This window comes from Chelonia mydas, chromosome 11 (genome assembly GCF_015237465.2).
Source record: "Chelonia mydas isolate rCheMyd1 chromosome 11, rCheMyd1.pri.v2, whole genome shotgun sequence".
Taxonomy (NCBI): Eukaryota; Metazoa; Chordata; order Testudines; family Cheloniidae; genus Chelonia; species Chelonia mydas.
In genome coordinates, this window is record NC_051251.2 from 39207795 (window position 1) to 39231989 (window position 24195).

General features: G+C 40.0%; 1 protein-coding gene across 1 annotated transcript in view; it reads left to right on the forward strand.

Moving 5' to 3' along the window:
- The window catches only part of GAD1 (glutamate decarboxylase 1), a 46489-nt gene extending 31600 nt beyond the window's left edge, over positions 1-14889 (forward strand). Inside the window, exons 14-17 of the mRNA XM_007056586.3 lie at positions 1836-1985; positions 6432-6539; positions 7439-7528; positions 9810-14889. Of these exons, the coding sequence (XP_007056648.1) occupies positions 1836-1985; positions 6432-6539; positions 7439-7528; positions 9810-9983 (522 nt within the window). The 3' untranslated portion in view covers positions 9984-14889. The remainder of the gene's footprint in view (positions 1-1835; positions 1986-6431; positions 6540-7438; positions 7529-9809) is intronic.
- The last annotated feature ends 9306 nt before the right edge of the window (positions 14890-24195 follow it).

The following is a 24195-nucleotide window of genomic DNA, read 5'->3' on the forward strand; positions in this document are numbered from 1 at the left end:
GCCATGACCTGCTGAGTGACCTTGGCAAATCACATCATCGCTCGGTGCCTCAGTTTCCCCAACATAAAATGGGGATAATTGCCTTCCTTTGTAAAGTGCTTTGAGATCTAAAGATGAAAGTATAGTATACATTCTTAATATGATAACTCAGAACATGAGAACTTTGGTTTCTCTTCTTATTTCTGTGTAGATCATATGCAGTCAAGGAAAAATAGTATTACTAATCGAGCTAGTGAAGAAGTGGAACAGTTCTTTTTCTTTTCATTGTAAAAGCAGCATGTGTCTAGTATGGACCCAGTTATGCTCATACTTATTACTGATGTTTAGTAGTACCAGAGCTGGGCCCTAAATGGAGTTGAAGCCTTCCTCCACATTTTAAGTTAATTTATGCACCAGAACAAGCTTACTCAGTCTCACAGTTCAGTATAAACATATAACAACAAAGAAAATGACAATGAAAAATTAGTTGACATTACTAATTATCTGGTTGACTATTATTAGTTGACTCTCACTAATTATCTGGATGATGTGATTAATTGCACCTCAGCAAGTTCGCAGATGACACTAAGCTGGGGGAAGAGGTAGATAGGGATAGGGTCCAGAGTGACCTAGACAAATTGGAGGATTGGGCCAAAAGAAATCTGATGTGGTTCAACAAGGACAAGTGCAGAATCCTGCACTTAGGAAGGAAGAATCCCATGCACTGCTACAGGCTAGGGACTGACTGGCTAAGCAGCAGTTCTGCAGAAAAGAACCTGGGGATTACAGTGGATAAGAAGCTGGATGTGAGTCAGCAGGGTGCCCTTGTTGCCAAGAAGGCCAATGGCATGTTGAGCTGTATTAGTAGGAGCATTGCCAGCAGATCAAGGGAAGTGATTATTCCCCTCTACTCGGAACTGGTGAGGCCACACCTGGAGTATTCTGTCCAGTTTTGGTCCCCCCACTACAGAAGGGATGTGGACAAATTGGAGAGAGTCCAGTGGAGGGCAACAAAAATGATTAGGGGATTGGGGCACATGATTTACGAGGAGAGACTGAGGGAACTGGGGTTATTTAGTCTACAGAAGAGAAGAGTGAGGGGATATTTGATAGCAGCCTTCAACTACCTGAAGGGGAGTTCCAAAGAGGATGGAGCTTGGCTGTTCTCAGTGGTGGCAGATGACCGAACAAGGAACAACGGTGTCAAGTTGCGGTGTGGGAGGTCTAGGTTGGATATTAGGAAACACTGTTTCACTAGGACGGTGGTGAAGCACTGGAATGGGTTACTTAGGGAGGTGGTGGAATCTACATCCTCAGAGTTTTTAAGGCCTGGCTTGACAAAGCCCTGGCTGGGATGATTTAGTGGGTGTTGGTCCTGCTTTGAGCAGGGGATTGGACTAGATGACCTCCTGAGGTCTCTTCCAACCCTAGTATTTTATGATTCTCCAAAAAGTCTTATTTTCTAAGAAACAGTAGTCTCATATTCTAGAATCCAGGAGTATAAGGCAGGAAACATTTGTTTGGAATACTAAGAATTCAAATACATTTAGCCTGGCATTTTCAGTAATATTTTTTTTAAGTATTGTTAAAACTTATTTTTATCTCTGTGTGATATGCATGTAATGTCTCAGTGTGATATGCATGCAACTTCATTGCTTGAATAATCAGGAACTTAGACATCTAAATGATCAGTTTGAGAGCACACAATTGTGTCTACAGCTTGTGCCCTCAAAATCAGGTCAGTATCTGAAAATTTGGTCCCTAAAAGTACAATTTTTCTACAATATATGTATGTTTGTATATATTCAATGGATATATTTACATATGTGTTATACATATTCGCTTTTTCATCATAGGGTCTACTTCAGGGTTGCAATCAGATGTGTGCCGGATATCTGTTCCAGCAAGATAAACAATATGATATATCCTATGACACTGGAGATAAAGCAATACAATGTGGTCGTCATGTGGACATTTTCAAATTCTGGCTGATGTGGAAAGCTAAGGTAAACAATAAATGTCCAATTAAAATGACTCAGAAATATATTTAATTTGTGTGTATATAATAGAGAAAATACCTATGTTGTTTCTTTAGAAGAGTTGTTTGGACTTTATGGAAAACTTAGAAACCAAAGTTTGGTTCTGTGAAGAGCTTTGCCTGACAAAGGACAGCAGGACTGGTTCCCAAGGCCCTGAGACAGCAAACACTTAGGCTCATGCTTAACGTTAATAACATTGAAGTCAATGTGGCTTCTCATGTGGCTAATGTTGAGCACGTGCATAAGTGTTTGTGGGATCGGGGCCCAAATTTGCAGGTAAACACATTTCTTCCTGTTAATACTACTACTTTCTTGCTCTCTATTTCGCTACATGAAATTGTGATACTCTGTGGCCATTCCTGTAGCTCTCAGTCAGGCAAAATTACCCAAATGCGTGATTCAGTTGATAAGGTGGCCACAATCTAATCCTTTATTAAATCATAATTATTGCTATGGCACACTCTAAAGTCATATAAAGAGAATTTTGACTTCAGAGGAGGATTAAGCAGCACATAACCTCTGATGAATAAAAGCTAATTTTTACTATAAATTTCTTTAATATTAAAAAATGAGGGAATCAAATAACAAGTATGCATCTCTATTTTTGTTTTTTAAACAAAATATTTTTTCAAAGTTTTCTCTGAGTCATCAGAGTGTCTTTAAAAATACTGCAGCAAAGGAAATACAACTGAACAAAATATTAACATTCAGATTTGCAAAAGCATGAAGAATTATTAGAACATCCTAAATTATCTTTTCTTGTGTTCATTTTTCCAATTACTGTGGTATCCAACACAGATTTAGTGGCATTTCTGAATACACTGAGTATCCGTTCTTTCTCCAAATCAAATCCTTTTGGGGCTGCAGGCCCAGGGCATAAATCCACCTACGGTTCATTAAAATTGGACTGTGACCCATAACTTGAAAATATTATATGTATAGTACTAATCACCATTTACTGACTACAGAACCCTGTCAATTTTGAGTCACCCATAGATCAGTTGGCCTTCTAAAAATCAGTCTAGCATGTGTTTTATTGCCTTTGGCTTTCTTCAACAAAATCAGCAGTCCACACTGTGGCCCTCTCTTGGCAGCTAACCTCACTCCAGACATTCTCTTTTGTGGCTGAGAGCATGGGCAAGCGGGTATCATAGGCCAGGGGAGACTGTGCGTCCCCAAACAGCCTGGCATGGCTTCACCCAGACTCTGCCCCCAGACCCCCTCCTGCAGTTTCTGGCGCTCTTCCATGGCCCACGCTGGCTGGGGCTGGGACGGAACAGCCTGCCACTGGGACTCGGGGCAGCTGGCACTGGGGCCAGGGGTGCGCCACCCACCTGGAGCTCGGACCGCACCTCCTGGCTGCCCGGTGTTCTGGGGCAGGGGCACTGAGACCACGCCGCCTGGCATTCCAGGGCTGGAGGCACTGCTGCTGTGCCGCTGGGCCCTCCAGGACTGGGGGCACTTGGGTGGCCCAGGGCTGGGGCTGGGGGCTGCAATGGGGGTGCTCTGAGCTCCTGCGGGGGAGGGGCGCATGAGGGGAGAGGGGAGGGGAGGGGCGGGGCCGCGAGCAGAAGGGAGCGGCCGGGGGCTAGCCTCCCCAGCCTCCAGTTCACCGGACACCCATGGTTGAGAGCCATTTAGCACACCAAAATCAAGCATGAATATAGAACAGGTGTGAAGTGCAAAATCCTCCCCTGCTTATCAAAGAGAGGCTAGAGTACCAGTGTGGTGTGTGAAGAATTTGACTGCGAGTCAGTGGTGCAGAGAGGGAGAATAGGAGGAAGACTGTTGTGTTTAATATTATTACTATTTATTATTTGCATTTTTTAGTGCCTAGGAGTCCCAGTCATGGAACAGAAACCCAATGTAATAGGTGCTGTACAAGAACTTAAAGAGTCTTCAGCCCCAACAAGCTTACATCTAAGCAATAATGTGATATGGCCAGAGGTGAAAGTAAGCCGGTACGCCCCAGTACGGCGTACTAGTAAGAGCCGGTGTGCCGTACCAGGACCGGCTTTCCAAAAGGGCAATTTAAAGCCCTGGGGTAGCGGCGGTGGGGCTGCGGCGGGGATTTAAAGGGCCCCGGAGCTCCAGCCACTGCTACTGCCCCGGGGCCCTTTAAATCCCGGTCTGAGCCCTGCTGCCCGAGCCCCGGGGTAGCGGCGGCAGGGCTCTGGCGGGGATTTAAAGGGCCGGGGCAGTAGCGGTGGCTGGAGCTCCAGGTCTCTTTAAATCCCTGGCAGAGCCCCCCACCCCTACCCCAGGGCTTGGGCAGCAGGGCTCACGTGGGGATTTAAAGGGCTTGGGGCTCCAGCCACCGCTACCGCCCCGGGGCCCTTTAAATCCTGGCCTGAGCCCTGCTGCCCGAGCCCTGGGGTAGCGGCAGTGGCGGGGCTCTGGCGGGGATTTAAAGGGCCCCGGAGCTCCAGCCCCCGCTACCCTTCTGGGGCCCTTTAAATCCCTGCCTGAGCCCTGCTGCCGAAGCCCTGGGGTAGCGGCGGCGGGGCTCCGGAGGGGATTTAAAGGGCCGGGGAGGTAGCGGTGGCTGGAGCCCCAAGCCCTTTAAATCCCTGCCTGAGCCCTGCTGCCCGAGCCCTGGGGTAGGGGTGGGGGGCTCTGGCGGGGATTTAAAGAGCCCCGGAGCTCCAGCCACTGCTACTGCCCCAGCCCTTTAAATCCCCGCCGGAGCCCTGCTGCCGAAGGCCTGGGGTAACGGCGGCTGGAGCCCCAGGGCCCTTTAAATCCCCGATGGAGCCCGGCCACAACTACGCCAAGGCTCGGGCAGCAGGGCTCAGGCAGGGATTTAAAGGGCTCGGGGCTCCGGCAGCTGCTACCACAGCAGAGCCCCAGGCCCTTTAAAGCTTGGTGGCAGCCGGGAGCCTCCAGGGCTCCTCAGGGATTTAAAGGGCCCAGGGCTCCGCTGTGGTAGCGGCAGCTGGAGCCCGGGCCCTTTAAATTGCCCCCGAGCCCCGGGGCTCCCAGCCTCCTCTGCAGCTGGTAGCTCAGGGGTGATTTAAAGGGCCCCGGGCTCCCAGCCGCCACTACCGCAGCTGGAGCCCTGGCCCTTTAAATCAAGATTTAAGATTTAAGGCTCTGCCTCTTCCAGTTGAGGCCGCACCCCCTGCTGAGGACTCCCGCGTACCGGTAAGTCCTCTAACTTACTTTCACCCCTGGATACAGCCATCTTTGCACTTCAGAAGTGGAGTAGGATGTTTGTGATACTTTATTAAAACAAATTGTAGTCCCCAGACCACACCACAAAATTCAACTGAAGAAATTCAAATTTCTGCAAAAATTGAGGCGCTCAAAGTCAGCATTTTGGTCTGGGCCTTTTATAGAGGCAGACTTTCTCAAAGCTTTCAGCTCTGAGGTTTTGGGTTGGACCCACTTCTAGTAAATTGGATGTTATATTGCAACAACTGCCTTTGGGTCATTTTTTGGGAAAATGAGACTTTGGAAGCTGTGGAGGTTTTTCTTCCAGCATTAAAAGCTGCCAAAAATGAGCACAAATTTGCCTCCAAAATAGACAGTGGGTTTAATGCGATATTTATTTAAGCCCTTGAATCATCTTGCAAATATTCTTTCAGTGTGAATTTTATCCCAGTGTAGAGAACCTGCACTACAAATGCATAATGAGGGTGGCATTAAGGGCTTCACTGCTGCTGAAAGGTGACCTGCAAGAGGGGGAAAAAATGTGTACATGCCCTTATTTACCTTTTCAATGAAGCACAAAGGTGGTCTGGATTTTTTTAAAGCTTTATTTTTCCAGGGTTGTTTTTGTTTGTTTGTTTGTTTGTTTGTTTGTTTGTTTGGAGGACTGGAGAATGGGTGGGATTATGACATTACAAAAGACCAGCTGGAAAATTGAGCAACGGAGTGGGGAAAGGGATTTTCAGTCAAACTATTTAAAACTCTTTATTTGCTTTCTAGCTTGCTTTTCTTAATGCAAATTCCTGACAAACAGCTGGGAGAAAAGATTTAAAACTGTCCCCAATTCTCTAGTCCTCCAGCAAAAACAGAGGAGCCAAGATTTAATATTCCTGATATTTTGAAGGCAAAAAAAAAACCCTGAAAAATTAATCTTCTTTAAAAATTTAAAAAGACCTCTATTCATTCATTTATTTATTTATTTTTATTTATCACCATAAATAAAGTTCTTTTAAAAACAAAATAGTGCACAAACAAAATAGTAATTCTTTTGTAGGTCACATTTAACCATGTGAATTTCACTATTTACAAAATAAGTTGCCATAAAAGTATTATTTATTTCTGTGGTCATCCTTTAACTTGCAAAATGATAATCCTGTTACATATTTTATTTTCTGTCCAAACCTAATTACTAGAGATGACCAGATGGTAAAAGAAAAGAGGGGAAACTTTTTTAACTAATAAAACATTTTCTTTTTAAAATAGGGTACAGTAGGATTTGAAAATCAGATCAACAAATGTCTGGAATTGTCAGAATACCTCTATACTAAAATTAAAAACAGGGAAGAATTTGAGATGGTTTTTGATGGAGAGGTAAGTCATTACATAGACCAAAAATATTTTTCATGTAACCTGACATCTGGAAACCAAGTCTGTATACATTTCTTGGAGCAATCTTGAAATTTCTGTAGGTTTCTCAAGAGCTCATAGTTACGTATGAAAAAGAACAACATGGCCACTGACATCTGGGCAGACTTTTATCCAGACACATACTGAACTTCTGTATGGATTTCAATTATGAACACAGGGATTCCTCCCCTCGTTTTCTTTTCTTTTCTTTTCACCTTAAAGGACTTTATTGGACCATAAGCTGAATACTTTATCAGCAAAAAGCCAGACTCCCATAAGAATGTAGTGCAGAGGGACTGGTTTGGTTTTTCAGATTAGGGTATGAAGATGGCCTTAATACAGCCTATTCATGCTGACATTCCTCAGGTTGTCACTCCTGGTTCTCTGAAAGCTTCTACCTCCTCTGCTGCTGGTGCCTCTGTATAAAGTCTTGGTTGATACACACTTTGTCTCTTCACTTACTAAGAGGAGGAAAATCAGTTACCAAAAGACAGACCCATCTGTGTAGGATGTCACTGAATACTACTGGGGGCTGTCTGGCACTGGAATCTTGGAAGGGACATCCTCATAAAATTACATAAGTGTTGAACAATGTTTGTACTTCATCAACACTCTAGAATACTGTAAAAGGGACAATGCATAGTGAATCCAAGATGGCGGCTGCAAGTACACTGAAGTAGCAATATTACACAGAATTTATTGTTTCTTAATATATAGAACTAACAGCCTTAATAAAATGTATGGACTCCACTTCTGTCATAAAATATTCAATAACAATTTATTGTCCTTCAGGAGATTGGTGTGGGTGATCTATATTTTCTTCTTATGTTTATTCACTTACGTGTTTGTTTTTGTTTTTTCAGCCTGAACACACAAATGTATGTTTCTGGTACATTCCTCAGAGTCTCAGGGGCATACCAGACTCTGAGGAGAGAAGAGAAAAGCTACACAGGGTATGCGGCTCACATTAAATGTATAATATATTGTTTCATTTCTAAGCCAAAGGGTTCCATTTATCTAAAATAACATATCTCTGCATGTGCTGATTGATGAGTCTGATTCTGAGCCAGGTTTCCAAAAGAGAGCTGATGGAAATTTGGGATTTCTGTTTAGCAGGGGAAAGGGGAATTCCGTAAAATCATTGTTCTGGAAATGCCAACACATGGTATTTCCAAAAATATTTCCCACAGGACCCTGGCAACTGCTCACTGAGATTGTCATGATTCTTGTCATTTTCACAGCTGCTTTTCAGTGATGGGTGGAAGTGAAAGTGACAAGAATAATGTCCCTTTCAGTCCACAGCTGTCAGATTTTCAAGGGTCTGTGTCTTTGGACAGCCACGCCATGCAGACTGTCTAGGGTCAGGAACCTCAGGGCTTCTAGACTCCTAGGCCAGCTAGCTCCCTGGGCTGCCCAATTCCTGCAGCCTGGGGAATCAACAGCCCAGAGAGCCATTGGGACTAGGAGCCTGGAATCTCTGCGACCAGGAGCAGTCTCCATGGTGGGACTGCCTCTGAGCTGAGCTGGCAGGAACCTAGGCAGGTGGTTAGTCAGTTTGTTGAACCCCATACATTGCTATGAAACACTTTGGGTACAACAAATCAGCATTTTCCAAACCTATTTCACTGGAAAATTCCAGACCAGGTCTACCCCAGAGTTCCATGTTATTGACTGGCCTCTGGACCTTGACACTTCCTCTCCTGTTCTTATTGGGCCTGAAGTTATATTTCTCTTGTTGAAATCAGACATGGAACATATCCAGTTCTTCTAAAGTATATTTTTTGGTGGCAGCATTTTGGATAGTTAAGATTGGGGTGAGGTTAAGAATACAAGAGACAAAAAGAGATTACAGTTGTTAAGATGAAATAATCAGGCCCTGACCAAGAGTTTTTTGTGGTGAGAATAGAAAGGAGAGGGCAGACTGGGGATATTGTAGAGGAAGAACCAGCAGGATTTTGTGGCAGCATCATTGTGGGGAAAGAAGGACAGAGAGGAATTAAAATTACTTGTGTGAACCTATGGGAAAAGATGACTAATGGAATAGCCAAGAGTGATAGAAAAGAGAGGGAGGGGGAAAAGTCTTTGAAGAAAGATGAAGTGTTTGATTCGACCAGCTCACTCGTGTTAAGAGTGAGCTGGTGATGGGACATTATGAGACATCAAGGAAAAAGTGTCAAATGGCACCCGGAGATAGACACTGAATGGCTAGGTCAGAGATGAAGTAGTTCTGGGAATCATCATTTTACTTGCCTGTGTACTCTACTGTGTCTTCTCAGATAGACCCCCAATTTCACAAGACTAAATTGTGTCACCCTTATTCATGTGGAGTACTATTCAAGATGAGTAAGGGTGGCAGAATCTGGCCCATAATTAGACAAGGAAAGACAAGGTGCTCTGCTCTTTAGTGACAGATATCGTGCAACTGTTAAGACTTTGATGGAATTTTTTCTTTGAAAGTGAAAATAAAGAAGATAATTGTAATAACTGCATGGTGCTGTAAAATCAATCCAAATGTTTTCATGATTTAAAAAAAAAATACCAGTAGAAAGTTTCCTTTATACAGTAGGACTGGTTGAAAATTTTCAATCAAAATTTTTGACAGAAACGTTTTCTGAGTAAACAAAAATGTTAATGGAAAGTGTCTCCTTTCCTTGTTTTTTGATAAAAAGTCTAAATTTTCCACTGAAAATTCCTACAAAGACAAAAAAAATTTCATGTTTGTTAAAATTTTCCACTGAATTCTTTTCCTGACCCGTTTTAAACGTTAACGATGCACTTTCAGTGTTTGTTATCCAAATACTGAAGCATTAAGAAGTTGAAAATGAGACTATAAACCAGAGTGAAATTGGCTTTGTTACTTTTCATTGTCCAAACTATAAGAATTCCAATAATTAATCAGAGGAATAAATAGTGACATGTAAATTAAGATTTGTAAATTCTTCCAGTACTCTAAGATGTTATTAGTAGCTTAATAAGGAATACTGTTTGCATAAGCTATGGTTTTTAGGTTGACATCATTGCTAATCATAACATCTTAGAGTATTAAGTATGGAAGAATTTTGAACATCTAATTTACATATAACTTATATGTAATCAAGCATTTTCTTTCTACAGACATTTTATGTAAACATCTATCTCTGATGTAATTGCTCTCTTTTCTAAATTAAGAAATACGGTGACTAATAAAAGGAAAAAGGTTCTAAATTTCTTTCCTGTTTTGTTTTAATTATAAAGGTGGCACCCAAAATCAAAGCTCTGATGATGGAGTCAGGTACCACAATGGTTGGATATCAGCCACAGGGAGATAAAGTCAACTTCTTCCGAATGGTTGTCTCAAACCCAGCGGCAACTAAGTCTGACATTGACTTCCTCATTGAAGAAATAGAAAGATTGGGGCAGGATCTGTAATACTCTTGGCAAACTATTTATTCCTGTAGTCCACTGTTTTCCAGCACTGGCTATTTTTTACCCAGTTCTGCAGAACACCCTTTAAGGAAATTCCCTTTCTAAATGTTCCACTCTCCTAAAAAACTCTAACACAAAAAAATCTGTAGGTTACTGCAGAGGTGCTGGAACAACTTGTACAGTGGGGGTGCTGAGAGCCATTGAACCAAACTGTAAACCCAGTATATGATGGAAACTATTTCAAGCCAGGGGGTGCAGTAGCCCACACACACACCCCAGTACCCCTAGTTCCAGCACCTATGAGTTACTGAAACATATATGTATTGGTAGGTTATTTTAATGAAGGAGAATATATTATCTTGAAGTGTATTATTGATCCTTATTTTAGTCTGTTTATTATAGTCAGCAGGAAACTAATAAGTATTAAAATAGAGAATTAAGAACTATGTACAGTATATATATATATATATATATATATATATATAAATGGTAATGAATTTAGAACTAAGCCACAGCATGTTTTCCACTTTAAGAGAACTAACTTTTCTTTCAACAGTTAATGATGTGGACAATGTGCGGCAGATCATTCTAACAGATGCAAATTGCTGTAAAGAAACATTTTAAAAAATGTAGACTCTTAGGAGCTAAGAAAAATGTTTAACAGCATTAAACCTTATTGTTGGTGCTTCTCTCACATATAAAAACAATGGATCCTAAAAGCACCGCCCAGTAAGATAGTTGTATCTCCCCTTTAGTGTCATATCAGGGGATAATAGTAGCAGAGTCATTGTAACAGGTATATTATTGATGTATTTTTAGAGATTAATTTGTGTAGATTGTGTATATTATTGTTAAATGACTTTGTGAAAAGGATTTAAATGTAACAGTTTTACAGCAAGATAACTGTTCAATTCTAAGTATATGAAATATTTGCTTATTTATATGCAGAGATTTACCATGCTAAAGAGTTGTCTTGTATTTTCTTCCATTTGTAATGTATCCTATTTATATATTATTGAAGTTCTAAATGATGTTTATGGTATTTTAGTGCATTTGTGAGCCAAAGAGACAATAAAAATATTAGTTGACACTTTCATTTAAATAATAGTACCCTTAAAATAACAACTTACAGATAATTTTACTGATCATTAGGAATTCTAACATTGTATATAGACTCTAGTATAATTAAATCCCGTTTCTTTAATAGACTCCTGAGGTCCCTTCCAACTCTGATATTCTATGATTCTATGACTCTTCACCTTTATTAATTGTAATGTCTGCCTGTACGTCCAGTGTTCTGAATGCTTTTCTAGTGAATATTGGATAATAACCAAGGCCCCTGTACTTCTGTTGTAGTTCAGGACCAATCTCTGTGACTAGTTTAGTTAAATTCTGTGGCAAGATTCCTGAAGAAAATCTGTACCAAATCTGTGAGAGTGTTAACCAGGTTTAGTAATGTTTTGCAGAAGGGGAATTCACTATGTATTTTGGAGTTCACAGGAGAGGAAAAGAAAAACTCACCACAGAATGTTTAAATACAGCTGGCTTGTCACCATAGTTTTAACTGATCAGACTTTCAAAATATAGACACCAGAGCCATCCGCAGCCCATTCAGTTTTTAACTAGCTAGGTAACCAGTTCTACAAAGTACATGGTTTTGTACTGGCAGACCAGCGAAGTAGTGGAATCAAATAAAGGCTCAATAGTCCTCTGTCTACAGAATGACTATTGTGATGATAACTGAAATATGCTGATTCAAAATCTTTTCAAAATATGCAGCTATGGCTATTGTACAGGAAAGTCTGTAATAAGCTACTTTTCTTTCAGCTCTGAAATAAAATTTAATTGTATTAGAAACATTCTATTAAAGGAGTGTAAAGAGACACATTTTGATTTAAAACCACAGCAATACTCTGTCCAAAAAGTCCCTCACCCTTTGTGTTGCTTTTTCATTTATTTAGAGGGAGTGAGACACTCACCACCTCGCCGCCCTTCTTTATGCCATGTTAACGGGCTGCAGTAGCATGAAGGGGCCCTAAAAGCCTTGGCTGTAGCCAGAAGAGGATTCCCTTAGTACAGGCAATGCAGAAGACATATGTAAGGTTGGCTTAGTAGGCATGCTGGGGGCAGGGCTGGGGAAGAGAGGAGTGTCAGGGGCAGGGCCACATCACACAGCACTAAGGAAATTCCAGACATCACTGCAGCTCATAGGACTATCCAGGGAGTCAGCCATCATTTACACAGTCCCCCCACCCTGGTCTTTCCAGCCCCTGGAGCAGCCCAGGATTGGGAAGGCGCAAAGGTGACCATGGTCCCCTTGGGCTGCAAATTCTATGCTGTGCACAGCACAGAGTCTCACCCGTGGTCTTTGGAATAAATACCAGTTGGATATTCAAAACACCATGTCTAACCTGTCTCATATAGCCAGGAAAGCCTGGGGCATTTTGACATTCTGTGGTGACATGGAAAAATTGAGAAACCTATTTCAAGAGTCTAATGTTGATGGGCCCAATCTAACTTGGTCCAGAGGTTCTAATGCTGATGTATAAGCACTCCATACTTAGTTTTGTCACCAGGATTCTTCCAAAATTTAAGGAGATGATTTTTGGGTGGCTAGTCATTCCCAAGCACTGTTTTTTCTGTCTTTTCCTAGAGACCCAGTATACCTGTCTCCTCCCTTACCCTCTGTACAAGTTTTTTCTTTAAATCAATTTTGTTATGACCCTATTGCTCATTGGAGTTAAGTTCAGGGCTTGTTTCACTTCTGTGGCTCTCTTTTTGCCTCCTAACAGTGACGTCCAGAAGATGATCCATATTATCCACCTCAAAATCTTATGACTATGAAGCCACCCAGTAATCCCACTAGCACAGTAGTCCCATCTCCTTAGGGCAATGCTTTTGCTTCACGCAGCTGGTGCAGATAGTTGCAGTGGGCCATGCTTCTACACTCTTGAATTTTGATCTTCCAGAATAAATATTCCTGACATCTTCCCTTCTTTGATGCTAGCACCTTTGGTATAAAAGTCAATGATATAAGGTCTGAATCCTGCTACCATGGATATTGTCAGCATCAGTGCTGGTTCTGGCTTCATCCTTTTAAAATCAAATGCCATTCTCTCTAGATGCAGGCCATTTCTCATTAAATGTCAGAGTTCTCCTACTCACAAGGTTGTTCTCAGGTGCCCAGAAAGGAACTCCTTTCTTAGAAAGGAAAAGGCTGGATTCATTTTTGAAGCATAAACTTATGGATGAGATTTTTTCCCCTCTGAATAGTTCACTTTATTCAAATACCTGCTACAAAAGATTGCAGCATCTCTCTACTCTTCATAGTGTATGAAAAACATTATGATCTATGACAGTCATTGCCAAGACATCTGACCACCCTTGAAAGGGGAGTCTACTTCTTCCACATACATCAGCAACAGCCTCTTGTGGTTTCTTTGACCAATTTTTAGTTTAGAGTTTATGACCCCCCTTCATTCCCTCACTCAGGGAGTCTCAGTGACAGTACCACTGGAGAGGTAAGATGCAGTCTTCATACTTTACGCTCTAACTTTAAAATCTTAACTTTCCAGCCCTAGTCTCCAGATTATCACCATTTTATAACAATAATATTTGAAGAACTCTATATACTTTAGAAACATGTGTGGAAGCTAAATAACGGGATCCCCATTTTGCAGATTGGAAAAGGACAAAGACTTGTGACTTGTCCAAGGTCATGCAGCAAGTCCTGAATGGTACTGGCTGGGAACAGAATCTCATTCTCCTGAGTAGTGTGCAAACGGTAATTCGATTACAAATGGCTCCTCTTCCATTTGGCACAGTGTCTTGCTTTTGTCAGATCAGAACCACCAGACTGCTCTAGCTACTGCCAATGATCGCTTGCATCTAGAAGAGACATTTAATAATGTAGATCCTGCTGCATATCACAGAATCATGTAGTTTATCTTTGAGGTGGTTCTTGCAGCCATGAGAGTTAAGTTTATCTTCATACCTGGTGTATGGGATTTTTCCTTTCTGGTATCACTGTATCTTAGTTTTGTGGCAAATGATGCCCACAACCAGTTTCTGGTGTCTCCTGGTGATTGGTGTTGGCCATTAGGATATTTATCAGTAATGACTGCCTATCACCACGAGCACAGGGTCCTTGTTTACCCCAACTCAGATAGCTGATTTAACAGAGCCTTATTTAGGGGATTGCCATGGTCATCAATGAGACAAATTCTCTCTATTTCCCTTCCAGTAGGCAAACTTCATCTGAGTAATATTCTAACGGCTTCTCAAACAAATACCTCTCTGGAACTATCCTGTTCTTAAATCCACACAGCAATATGTGGGGAAGATCAGACAGTGTGAAGCCATGGATGAGGTGACTCATTCCAAGAAATACAATTATAGATGAGTAACTCAATTTTCCTGATGTAATGAGGAAACTCTGAGGTTGTGATTTCTTCTTTAAAATCTTACTGACAAGTGCTGTACTATTAAGATGGGTGAATTCAAAGTACCTTGACAAATGCCAAATAGAGGGAAGATGCCAAACTGGAAATTGTTGCTTCAGTGTTTACTAGCTGATGTATTAGATTTGGAAAAGGATAATCACTGGCCAAAGCAGCTGTTGATTTTAAGTAGGAAAAGTTCCAGTTTCAGTTGTTAGAACCCGTTTCTGGAGAACACAAGAAGATTCTACCATCCGTGGCAGACAGGCAGAACCAGGGTTCTGGAGAATAGCCCAGAATTTTAAAATCATCATTTATTCAGGGCACAACATGGTTTTTGAATGGTGACAAATAAGAAGAGATTTTTTTAAACAGAATCTCTGTGTTTCGTGGCTAAAAGAACTGTGAAATTATAAAAATGATAAGCAATGCAATTTAAATTTTTCAATAAAAATTTATCTTAAAATTGTTTCATTTGTCTCGTACTATTTGTGAGTTCTCTGCTTTTCATCCAGAACACAAGATGTACATCTCACCGCAAATCTTAAACACAAAAACCAGTGAGCCAAATCTTAAGGACACTACACAGCTTTTAATCCTGAATTCCGTGGGATCTTACATGCATACAAGCTGCATAAGAAGATCAGTATTCAGATATGAACAGAGTAATGAAGTTTACCACTTTGCAGGGATTGTGGCTCATCTGGTGAAAAGCATAAAGTAGAAATATCTCTTCATCTGGTACTGCTGAAGGCCCAATTCAGCTTATTCAAGCAAAACTCACATGAAAGTATGTGAGTTTAGTGTGACTAAAACAGGGGTTCTCAAACTTCATTGCACTGAGACCACCTTCTGACAACAAAAATTATTATGTGACCCTGGGGGGTGCGGGGGAACCGCAAAGCCAAGCCCTGCTGCCCCAGGCTAAAGGACTCAGGCTTTGGCTTCAGCCCTGGGTCCCAACGAGTCTAATGCTGTCCCAGGTGACCCCATTAAAATGGGGTCCTGACCCACTTTGGGGTCCCAACCCACAGTTTGAGAACCGGTGAACTAAGAAGAGGTGGACCAAGCTCTTCTGGAAGACACAGAGCCAAATATTTGCATGTCACTGCTATTTAATATGTAGATGTATTTATAAAACTAACATCCTTGTAGCAGAGGTCATCATGATCCCAGTCATAGGACCCATTCCTGCAAAGACTTGTACACATACTTAACTTTTCACATTTAGTAGTGCCATTGACTTCAGTGGGACTATTCACACTGTGTAAAGTTAAGCATGTGTGTAAGTCTTTGCAGGTTCAGGGATCCAGTTTTTTTCATGCAGTCAGAACTGCTATATACTGCAAGGGGAGTTTTGTGTGTAAAATAAATACAGGATCAGGTTTTGCAAGGGAGGGCAGAAGTGTTACGTGTATTTACTTGCATCCTGATCTTGCAACCACTTGATCCTGCATAGCACAGGTGCCAGACTGCACCCACACGCAATCAAATGCAAGATCAGGGGCTACCTGGGTTCAGTCCTACAAGGCGCAGAATGCCCTAGACCTGTTGTAGAAAAGCATTTAAGTGCTTGTTTAATTTTAGGCACAGGAGTATTCTTTTGGAAGTCAATGCAACTACGTACATGTGTAGCGTTATGTATGTTCTTAAGTATTTTATTGGGTCAGGGCTAGAATGCTCAACATCTTGAATGACCGAGTATCATAATACACACTCAGTTATAGTAAAATGATTCATTTAAACATATATAAATTAGGTTTAAATGTTTATGTTGTGAATGAGCTGAACAATCTTTAAAATAAATCGTTTTGTAAAGTATACATGAAAGACCCAATCCTGTGGCCACTGAAGTAAATGGGAGTTTCTATTTATTTCAAAGGAAGCAGAATCCAGTCCCTGATAAGTGAAATACAATGGGAGTTTTGCTAACACAACAACTATAGAATGGGATTCTAAATCAGAGCTGGGAAAAAAATGGTGACGTTTCTGTATTATTCGTAAAAGTAGGCACTGGCATACCAAGGTCATACATGTTCAGAGGATTATAGCTAATATTGTATAAATTTTAATATCAGCCACAATATGCATTTCAACGAGTATGTAATAGTTGAGCAAAATACTAATTATATTTTAATAGCATTTATGTGTTATACATGGATGTAAAATACCTGTCATGTAAAAATAAGACAGAGGGTTTGCAAGGATGCCATAATTTACTGCAAAAAGAAAAGGAGGATGGCTGAATGCATCCGATGAAGTGAGCTGTAGCTCACGACAGCTTATGCTCAAATAAATTTGTTAGTCTCTAAGGTGCCACAAGTACTCCTTTTCTTTTTGTGAATACAGACTAATATGGCTGCTACTCTGAAACCTATAATTTACTGCAGTAGAACATAATTTTAAATTTGACTTGAATTATGCATCATAAATACAAAAGCCAAGACTTTTCCTGTGTAAGAAATATCTGAATGTATGGCAATTTGTCATAAAACTTCTTAAATACTATCTTACATGTATAAGTTGAAGAAGATGGTTCAAAAGGTTAGTGTACATTTAGTTAATGTATTGTGTTCTATGGCAAACTACAGTGCCATTATAGGAGTCTAATTAATTTTAACACTTTCCTCGTGTGTGCCACTGAAAAATAAAGGTGATTTTGAATTAGTACTCAAAATAACAAATACATTTTCTTCTTGCATGATGATAGAAACTGCTGAAAAAATATTGCCTTATATATTATCTATAGCATAATATTAAAATTTGTATCAATTTATTTCAACAGCATGCACACAAATGTGGATTTGTATAAACTTTGAGGTTGCTTGTATTTATATGCTAAGGGATTTTAGGACCTGTTCTAGTTCTGATTTATAAGATTACAGAAAGAAAACAGACGGAGGCAGGTAATTTATATTACAAATAAGTGTGCTAAAGGTTAATATCTAAGTGTAATATCTAAAAGTGTAAAATAAAGCACTGACATAAAACAGTTATTGTATTATATTGGAGAATATTTTCTTCCCGCAAGAATGTTTAGGAATGATCAGCTAATGCAGAGACGTGATTGACTGATAAAATGTTAGCACCAAATTCAGACAGTTTGGGAGTGGATGCATCTTTATTGAGGTCAAGGGAATTGCACCTGTTTGCACCAGGCCTGACTTTGTCCCTTAGAGTTTTATGATTTTCAATTACAAGCTCTACACTAGGGATGAAGTTATTTGAAACAAGAAATACTTTCAATGGGAAATAGCAACTTACTGAAGAGCAAAGAGAGAAGTAAAGCTGCTGAAGTTAAAAGGAGAAGATGCAGCATCAACAGGAAACAAAGAAGGTTAAAAGGAGAACTGCACAAGGTGAAGTGATCTGGGTTTCATCAGAGTATGATTGGGGATCAGTATTCTGGACAAAGCAAGAATTTCAATTACAGTTAGGAAAAAAAGGGGGGGGAATAGGTTTTGCAATGGACTCAGTAAAGAAAGAAAAATCTTATGCTCTGTTCCTTTAGAGAAGTCTCCGGAAGAAAGGGGTGAAGGTTCTCAGTACAGACAGACATAAAAAGGAACAGAAACATATTACACACCAAAATTTAAAATGTTTTAATTTGTACTAGTTAATCTATTCTGTTACCTAGGTGGAATTCTTACAGAGTGAACATGTGTGTGCATATAATATAACATAATTGTATGATCTTGGCCAGGCTGGCTATTACTTCCTCCAGGACATGTATGGTAAGAAAATACAATTTTAGAAAATTCTAAAAGTCAGGACAAGTATTCCATATAAAACAAGTATTCCATCAAGAATGAAAGCAATAATGTTCTCTTCTCTATGAATATATATGTGATAGAATCTCCAGCACCTGAAATCTTTAGATCAAGATTTAATGCCTTTCTAAAAGATGTGTTCTAGTTAATCCAGAAATTGAGAGTCTGAATTATTAGATTTAATTCTTCAGCCTGCATTGTGCAGGAAGTCTGACTGGATCATCAGAATGGTTCCCCCCTGGTTTTAGTATCTATTAATCTGGGGGTTTAGACATTTTATAAGGCTCATAATTGCCTCTGAGCCAAACTCCCGAAGTGCTTTAGGAGTTGGCTAAGAAGACAGAAAATAGCTTGCTAAGAATTACCATAAAAGATCTGACAACCTCTATGAGAATTGTTTAGCAAGGAATATTATTTTTAGCAATGTACTAACAACAAGTAAGGGATACTTCAATTAGCAGGACCTAAAATTAAACTATGGATGTACAGTGAAATTTTAGGAATGTGAGGTATATCTTCTAGTCCATGGAATATTAATAAACACCTGAGAACTACTGGTGCTCCCCACTATTAGCAATTATTTTCAGAATGTAGCTCCGGTCCATATTGCTTGCACAGTACCATTTTTGGCCCTACACTGTGGAAAGTGTTTAGAAGAGTGAGAACAGCAGAAAAGAGGTGTTTTTTCTTGTTAGTTACCTGGCATTTGAACTGTAGAACTTGATACAAGTAAACACCTCAGATGCTAGAGAAGAAGAAGCTGTTGAGAATTTTATTGACCTGAAGATGCTAGTTTATGGCTTTTGAATGTTGTAGCTACTTCGAGTCTCAAAACCTGGGTTTAGAAGTTTGTGGCTTTCTGCAAGTCATAGATTCCTTCTTCTGAGACAGATTAATGGAGAATTCTGGAGTCAGAGTAGCAGCTCAGTGGGCTCAGAGATTATAGCTTTTATTTTTGACATATCAGAAGAAGTGGGCCTGGTGAGTGTTACTATTGGGATTGCACAAGTGTCTGTGTCTGTGTCTGTGTCTGTGTGTGTGACTGAGGAATTAATTTTTTTGGACAAAACTAATTGGCTCTTAGTTATTGCTAGATTTCTCTTTGGAAAAATAACTAATTTTAAATATTCATTAATTTTTCCTGGTTATACCTTGTTTGCATAATCTCTGGATGTTTTTAGACCATTTTGTCCAGGTTTCAAGTATTTTTTTGAATGTATATTGAATGTACTACAACAAGTACAGAGTACTGCAAAATTAACTAACAAAAATTAATGTTTTGTTAATTTACTGTTATGTAAAGGTCTGCAGTTAATTAGGTCAGTTTATTAATATCACTTTTATTTTTCCTATTATATTGTTTGCACTTTATTGAGTTAGGTTTCAGGGTTAGTTTGCATTATTATGGGTCTTCAATTATTTCACATATTTTTCCACATGGAAGAGCACCAGTGCTATTAAACACACTCAAGTTGGAAGCTTGACTTCTAGGAGTCTCCGTTCTGTTTTATTATTCCTAGTGAATTTTAGTATTTCTATAAGAGTGCATTTGATCCTCAGTAATCTAGCTAGTGGTTTTATTATCAGTGTTGTGTTAGACAATGACACTGTGTTTTATATTTGCCTGTCTTCCAAAGAAAGCCATGATTTATGTTTTTCAAGATGTGATCAGAGATCAAAATATGCTCTTCAATTTTATATTTGTTAATTTCTGTAACATGTGAGAGTTTTCTCACCACAGTGAGAATTTTCAATTGGCTTCAGACAGCTCCCTCAGATTTCTTTTGTGAGCAAAAGCCATGTTCTGATTGCATTTCTGGAATACAAGCTGCTTTAGTCTCCCACACCCTGATTAAAACCAAAACCCTCCACAAAATTCTCCTCTTTTGAATACATCACCTACACTATAAAAATAACCAGTAGTCCAGTAACTCGCACCAAGTTGCCTTCCCAAAAAGTCATATCTCATGGAGGGGTGGGGGTGTCAGAAATTCTGTGAGCATAGTCATAATAATTATGGTGTTGAATGATTCAAGTACCCATATTTATTGTCTATATGCTGCTATAATTTTAGAATTTTTGAAGCTCTGAAAGTGCTACAGAAATGGTATGTACAGCCATTGGGGGCTCTGGAGAATCTTCAGCTTACTCTGCACCTCAATTCAGGAGCTGCTTTTGGCTGTCTGGAAGGTTTATAGAAGGCTGGCAAGGGGACTGGAAGGGGATAGTTGGAATCGTCATGGGCCCCAAAGGAGTATTATTGGATCTCCAGGCCACTAAAGAAGACTCTGGTTAATAGAAGAAACTTTTTTGTCCAAAAAATGCATTAAATCCAACAAACGACACCCCTGAAAACATGTCCTCCATTTGGTTTTATGAGATGAGCTTCTAATTTGTCTGGTTTCAGAGTAGCAGCCGTGTTAGTCTGTATCCGCAAAAAGAAAAGGAGTACTTGTGGCACCTTAGAGACTAACAAATTTATTTGAGCATTTGTCTGTAATCCACCCAGTCATGTTGCTCTCTTTACAAACATAGTTCATAGATAAATGAAGGGTATCGTTATTGTGTTACCCTTCATTTACAGTATCCCAAAGCATTGTCAGAATTAATAATGCTCTGCCTGTCTGTCCCCCAGTACTGTGTACCTCTGCCCTGTGCTGGATGGAAAATCAGACCAAGCAAGAGAGGGTGTTGCGTGTGTTTGTGAGGTGGGGGGAGTGAACAAAAAGAGATCACAGTAATGTGAAATTGTGAATCAGACCCTCTCATCCCAAATACAAATAGAAGGGAAAAGGGATGGTACAATTCCAAGTAACATTCACACAGTGCCCATTCCAGAGACAAGTCAAAACAAAATTGCCAAGAGGAGGAAAAAGAAACAAAGAGCATCCCTAAGAATGAATAATTTATAAGGTAGCAAGCAATCAAGAGCAGCCCAATTATTTAATCACAGAATCTAGAATTATTTAATGATTTATCCACTGTATACAGCTTGCAATGGAATGTTCTCACCATCCCAGTTTACCATGTGATAATTTATATGTATATATTCAAAGTGTGAATTGATTTGAATATTTACCTTCCCTTAACTGTTAATTTCCATATTTTTAAATGCTTAGGGGTTTTGCTATCTGTATTTTTAGAATACATGCATCTCTAATAGAAACCTTAGCTTAGTTCATTAATTTTTTGTCTGTTAATGTATTTCACTAAACAATGACTTAGGTAGATATTATAAGTATTTACAAAACTTTGAAAAGTGACGATACCGTGAAGGGAATTGTTTAGGGAGTTCTGGATGGGAGAACTCCCTAAACAAATTATTTTATTAATTTAAAATAATGGGACAAAATGGGCAAAGGAAAACTAACGTATATCAGGAACAATTCATAAGAGTACGGGGGGTCTATAACAGTTCCCTGAGTTAAATAATGAAAGTCTCATCACTTGAGTCATTTGAAACAGGAAGGGGCAAAGCAATGGTGAATGTAAGGTAACAGTCCTGCAATGACCTCTGTGGGTAAATAATGTGACCTATCAGATATATATGAAATATAAAAGTCCCGACTGGTAGTTTAACTAACCATTTGTATGTATCTCACTTGTATCTACTAGAGATACAAGTGCATAGTGTCTTATGAGACTGGGTTATTTGATGCATGACACATATTGACTGAAGTTATGTTATTCAAAATATTTTCCGCTTTTTAATTTTCCTGGTTTTAGGATCTATCTTCATATCCTTGTTGATATCCTATACAGTTTGTAATACATTTTCTTTAAAGTGGGATTTAAGACAAAATGGGCCGGGTTTGGGTTTTTCAAATGAAATCTGAAAAACAAGGTCTGTCAAAACCAAATAAATCTTGGATTTACAGTTCTGTTTGAAACAGAGACAAAAAACCAAACCCAAACCACTTATGTGACAACCTCCTATCCCCCGATTTGTGTGTGTGTTTGCATTCTGACTCCCTGTCTGTATTTACATGCCTTTGATATTTTCACCTTTCAGACTGAATTTTTCACGCTAAATTTCTGCCTGAAGGTAATTTTGAGGAAAATCTGAGCAAAAGCAAAAGCAACATAGCTATTTTTGAATAGGAGAGCGAGGAAAGGAATTCCCCATTATTTTAAAAAAATTAATAAACAGCCAAAATGACTTGTTAATAGAAAGCTGAAATTTGGCATGGAAATAGCCCTCACGGCAGAGAAGTGCCTTTGATCTTTTTGATATAGTCAAGTTTTGAACCTTTGAAAATTGCATGCAGCACATGATCAGTAGATTTTTTGGGGTGTTTTCCTGCCACATTTGTAGAGTGCACAGATAGAGATGGCCAATTTTGTGGCAAATGCATGCAAGACTAATTCAGCTATGTATTGAAAACTGTAGTAAAGGACCACAGGGGTTGAAACAAGTGCTGTAGAAACACTACATACCTTCTAAGGTGTTCAGGGACTCACAATGAACATAGTACTCAACATCGCAGTGTGGTACAACGTAAACTCACTGCTCCAACCCAATGCATCATGGCCTTTAGGCTCAGAGAAACTTTGCAGGCCCTTTGCTTGCAATCTTCTCCCTTCCGCTTTGGAGCTACCTTCTGGTAGCTTGCTGGATCAAGGCCTAAGCCTGTAGGGCCCCAACCGGTTCTATAGAACCCCCTTGTTTCTCTCTTAGGATCTAGCTTACTAAGGCCAGGTATACACTACAGACTTCTGCTGGCATAGCTATGTCGGTCAGGGGTGTGAAGAGGTGTGATCCTTGACTGACATAACTGTGACAACAACAGCCCCCAGTGTAGATACAGTTATACCAGCTACTGGTGTAGCTGTGTCCGTGCGAGGAGCGCTTTACCCATACAGTACACCACTATTCCTTTACTGCTACAGTGCTCCTAGTGTGCACAGAGCCTAAATAGTTTTGTGGCTACTGCCAGTGCCAACGACTAACTGCAGATCACTCATTCAGTCTTCTGGCCTCAGTAACATTCTCCTCACTGGCATTTGACCTTTTGTCTGCCTTCTGCGAAAGCTCTTTCTCTTCATGCTGACCACACTAACTGATCCCAACTGATTCCTTGCTTGTCTCTGCCATTTCTCAATTACTGTTCCTATAGCAGCTTTGTCACATTTTCCCTAGCAGTTCCCAGTCTACATCTGTTATACCTGCTCTAGAGCCCAGTCCCACATCCTGCCTTTTGAGGGGACCCACCACAAAGAAGGTTATAGGTTTGATACAAGAAGTGAATGGGTATGAGGTCATGATAAGCCCAGGACGCTCAGAAAAAGAGGTCAGTTCTGTTATATCAATCTCCCGAGATTCCTGAACTAAGATATTACAGACACGAGCACCTTAGAAACATTTTACCTACCAGTAAAACAGATAGAACGTTTTGTACATAAATTCTTTGTCTATTGCAGTCAGTCTCTTCTAAAGCAAAAGGAAAGGACTGTGAAGGAAAGGATTCATCTGGGAAAAAGTTTTATCCTTAAGCCAGTGGTCTGATGTTTGAGTTAAAAATATTATTATGAAATATTTATTATAGATTTCAAATGTTGTATCTAGGTGTTTTCCACAGCAACTCAAGATACACCATTGTTGTCCGTCTGCTAAAGCCATTGACTGCTAGTGATCCGATCAAAGGGCTGGTTTCTAGGCCAGCATCAGGAGAATGACTGATGACATGAGTAACTGGGAAGTGCCAGTGTCAATTAGGTGGGTCTTGCAATTCTTATGCCAAAATTAGGATTTGTTCTGGAAAGAATTCCACCAGGGACATTAGAAAAGAACATTTAGTAACCCAGTTGCAATTGAAAATGTTATTGTTCAGTTTCATTTGGTCCTAGCTGCAGTCATTTAAAATGACAAACTAGTCTGGATCATCCTTTGGCATGACACATGGGTGACAGCAGTGTCTCTGCTGTCGCTCTCAGTACACTACAGCATTTAAATGAGTAGAAACAAGCAAGGGAGCCCTATTCACCTGTCAAACTTTGCAGTTGAAA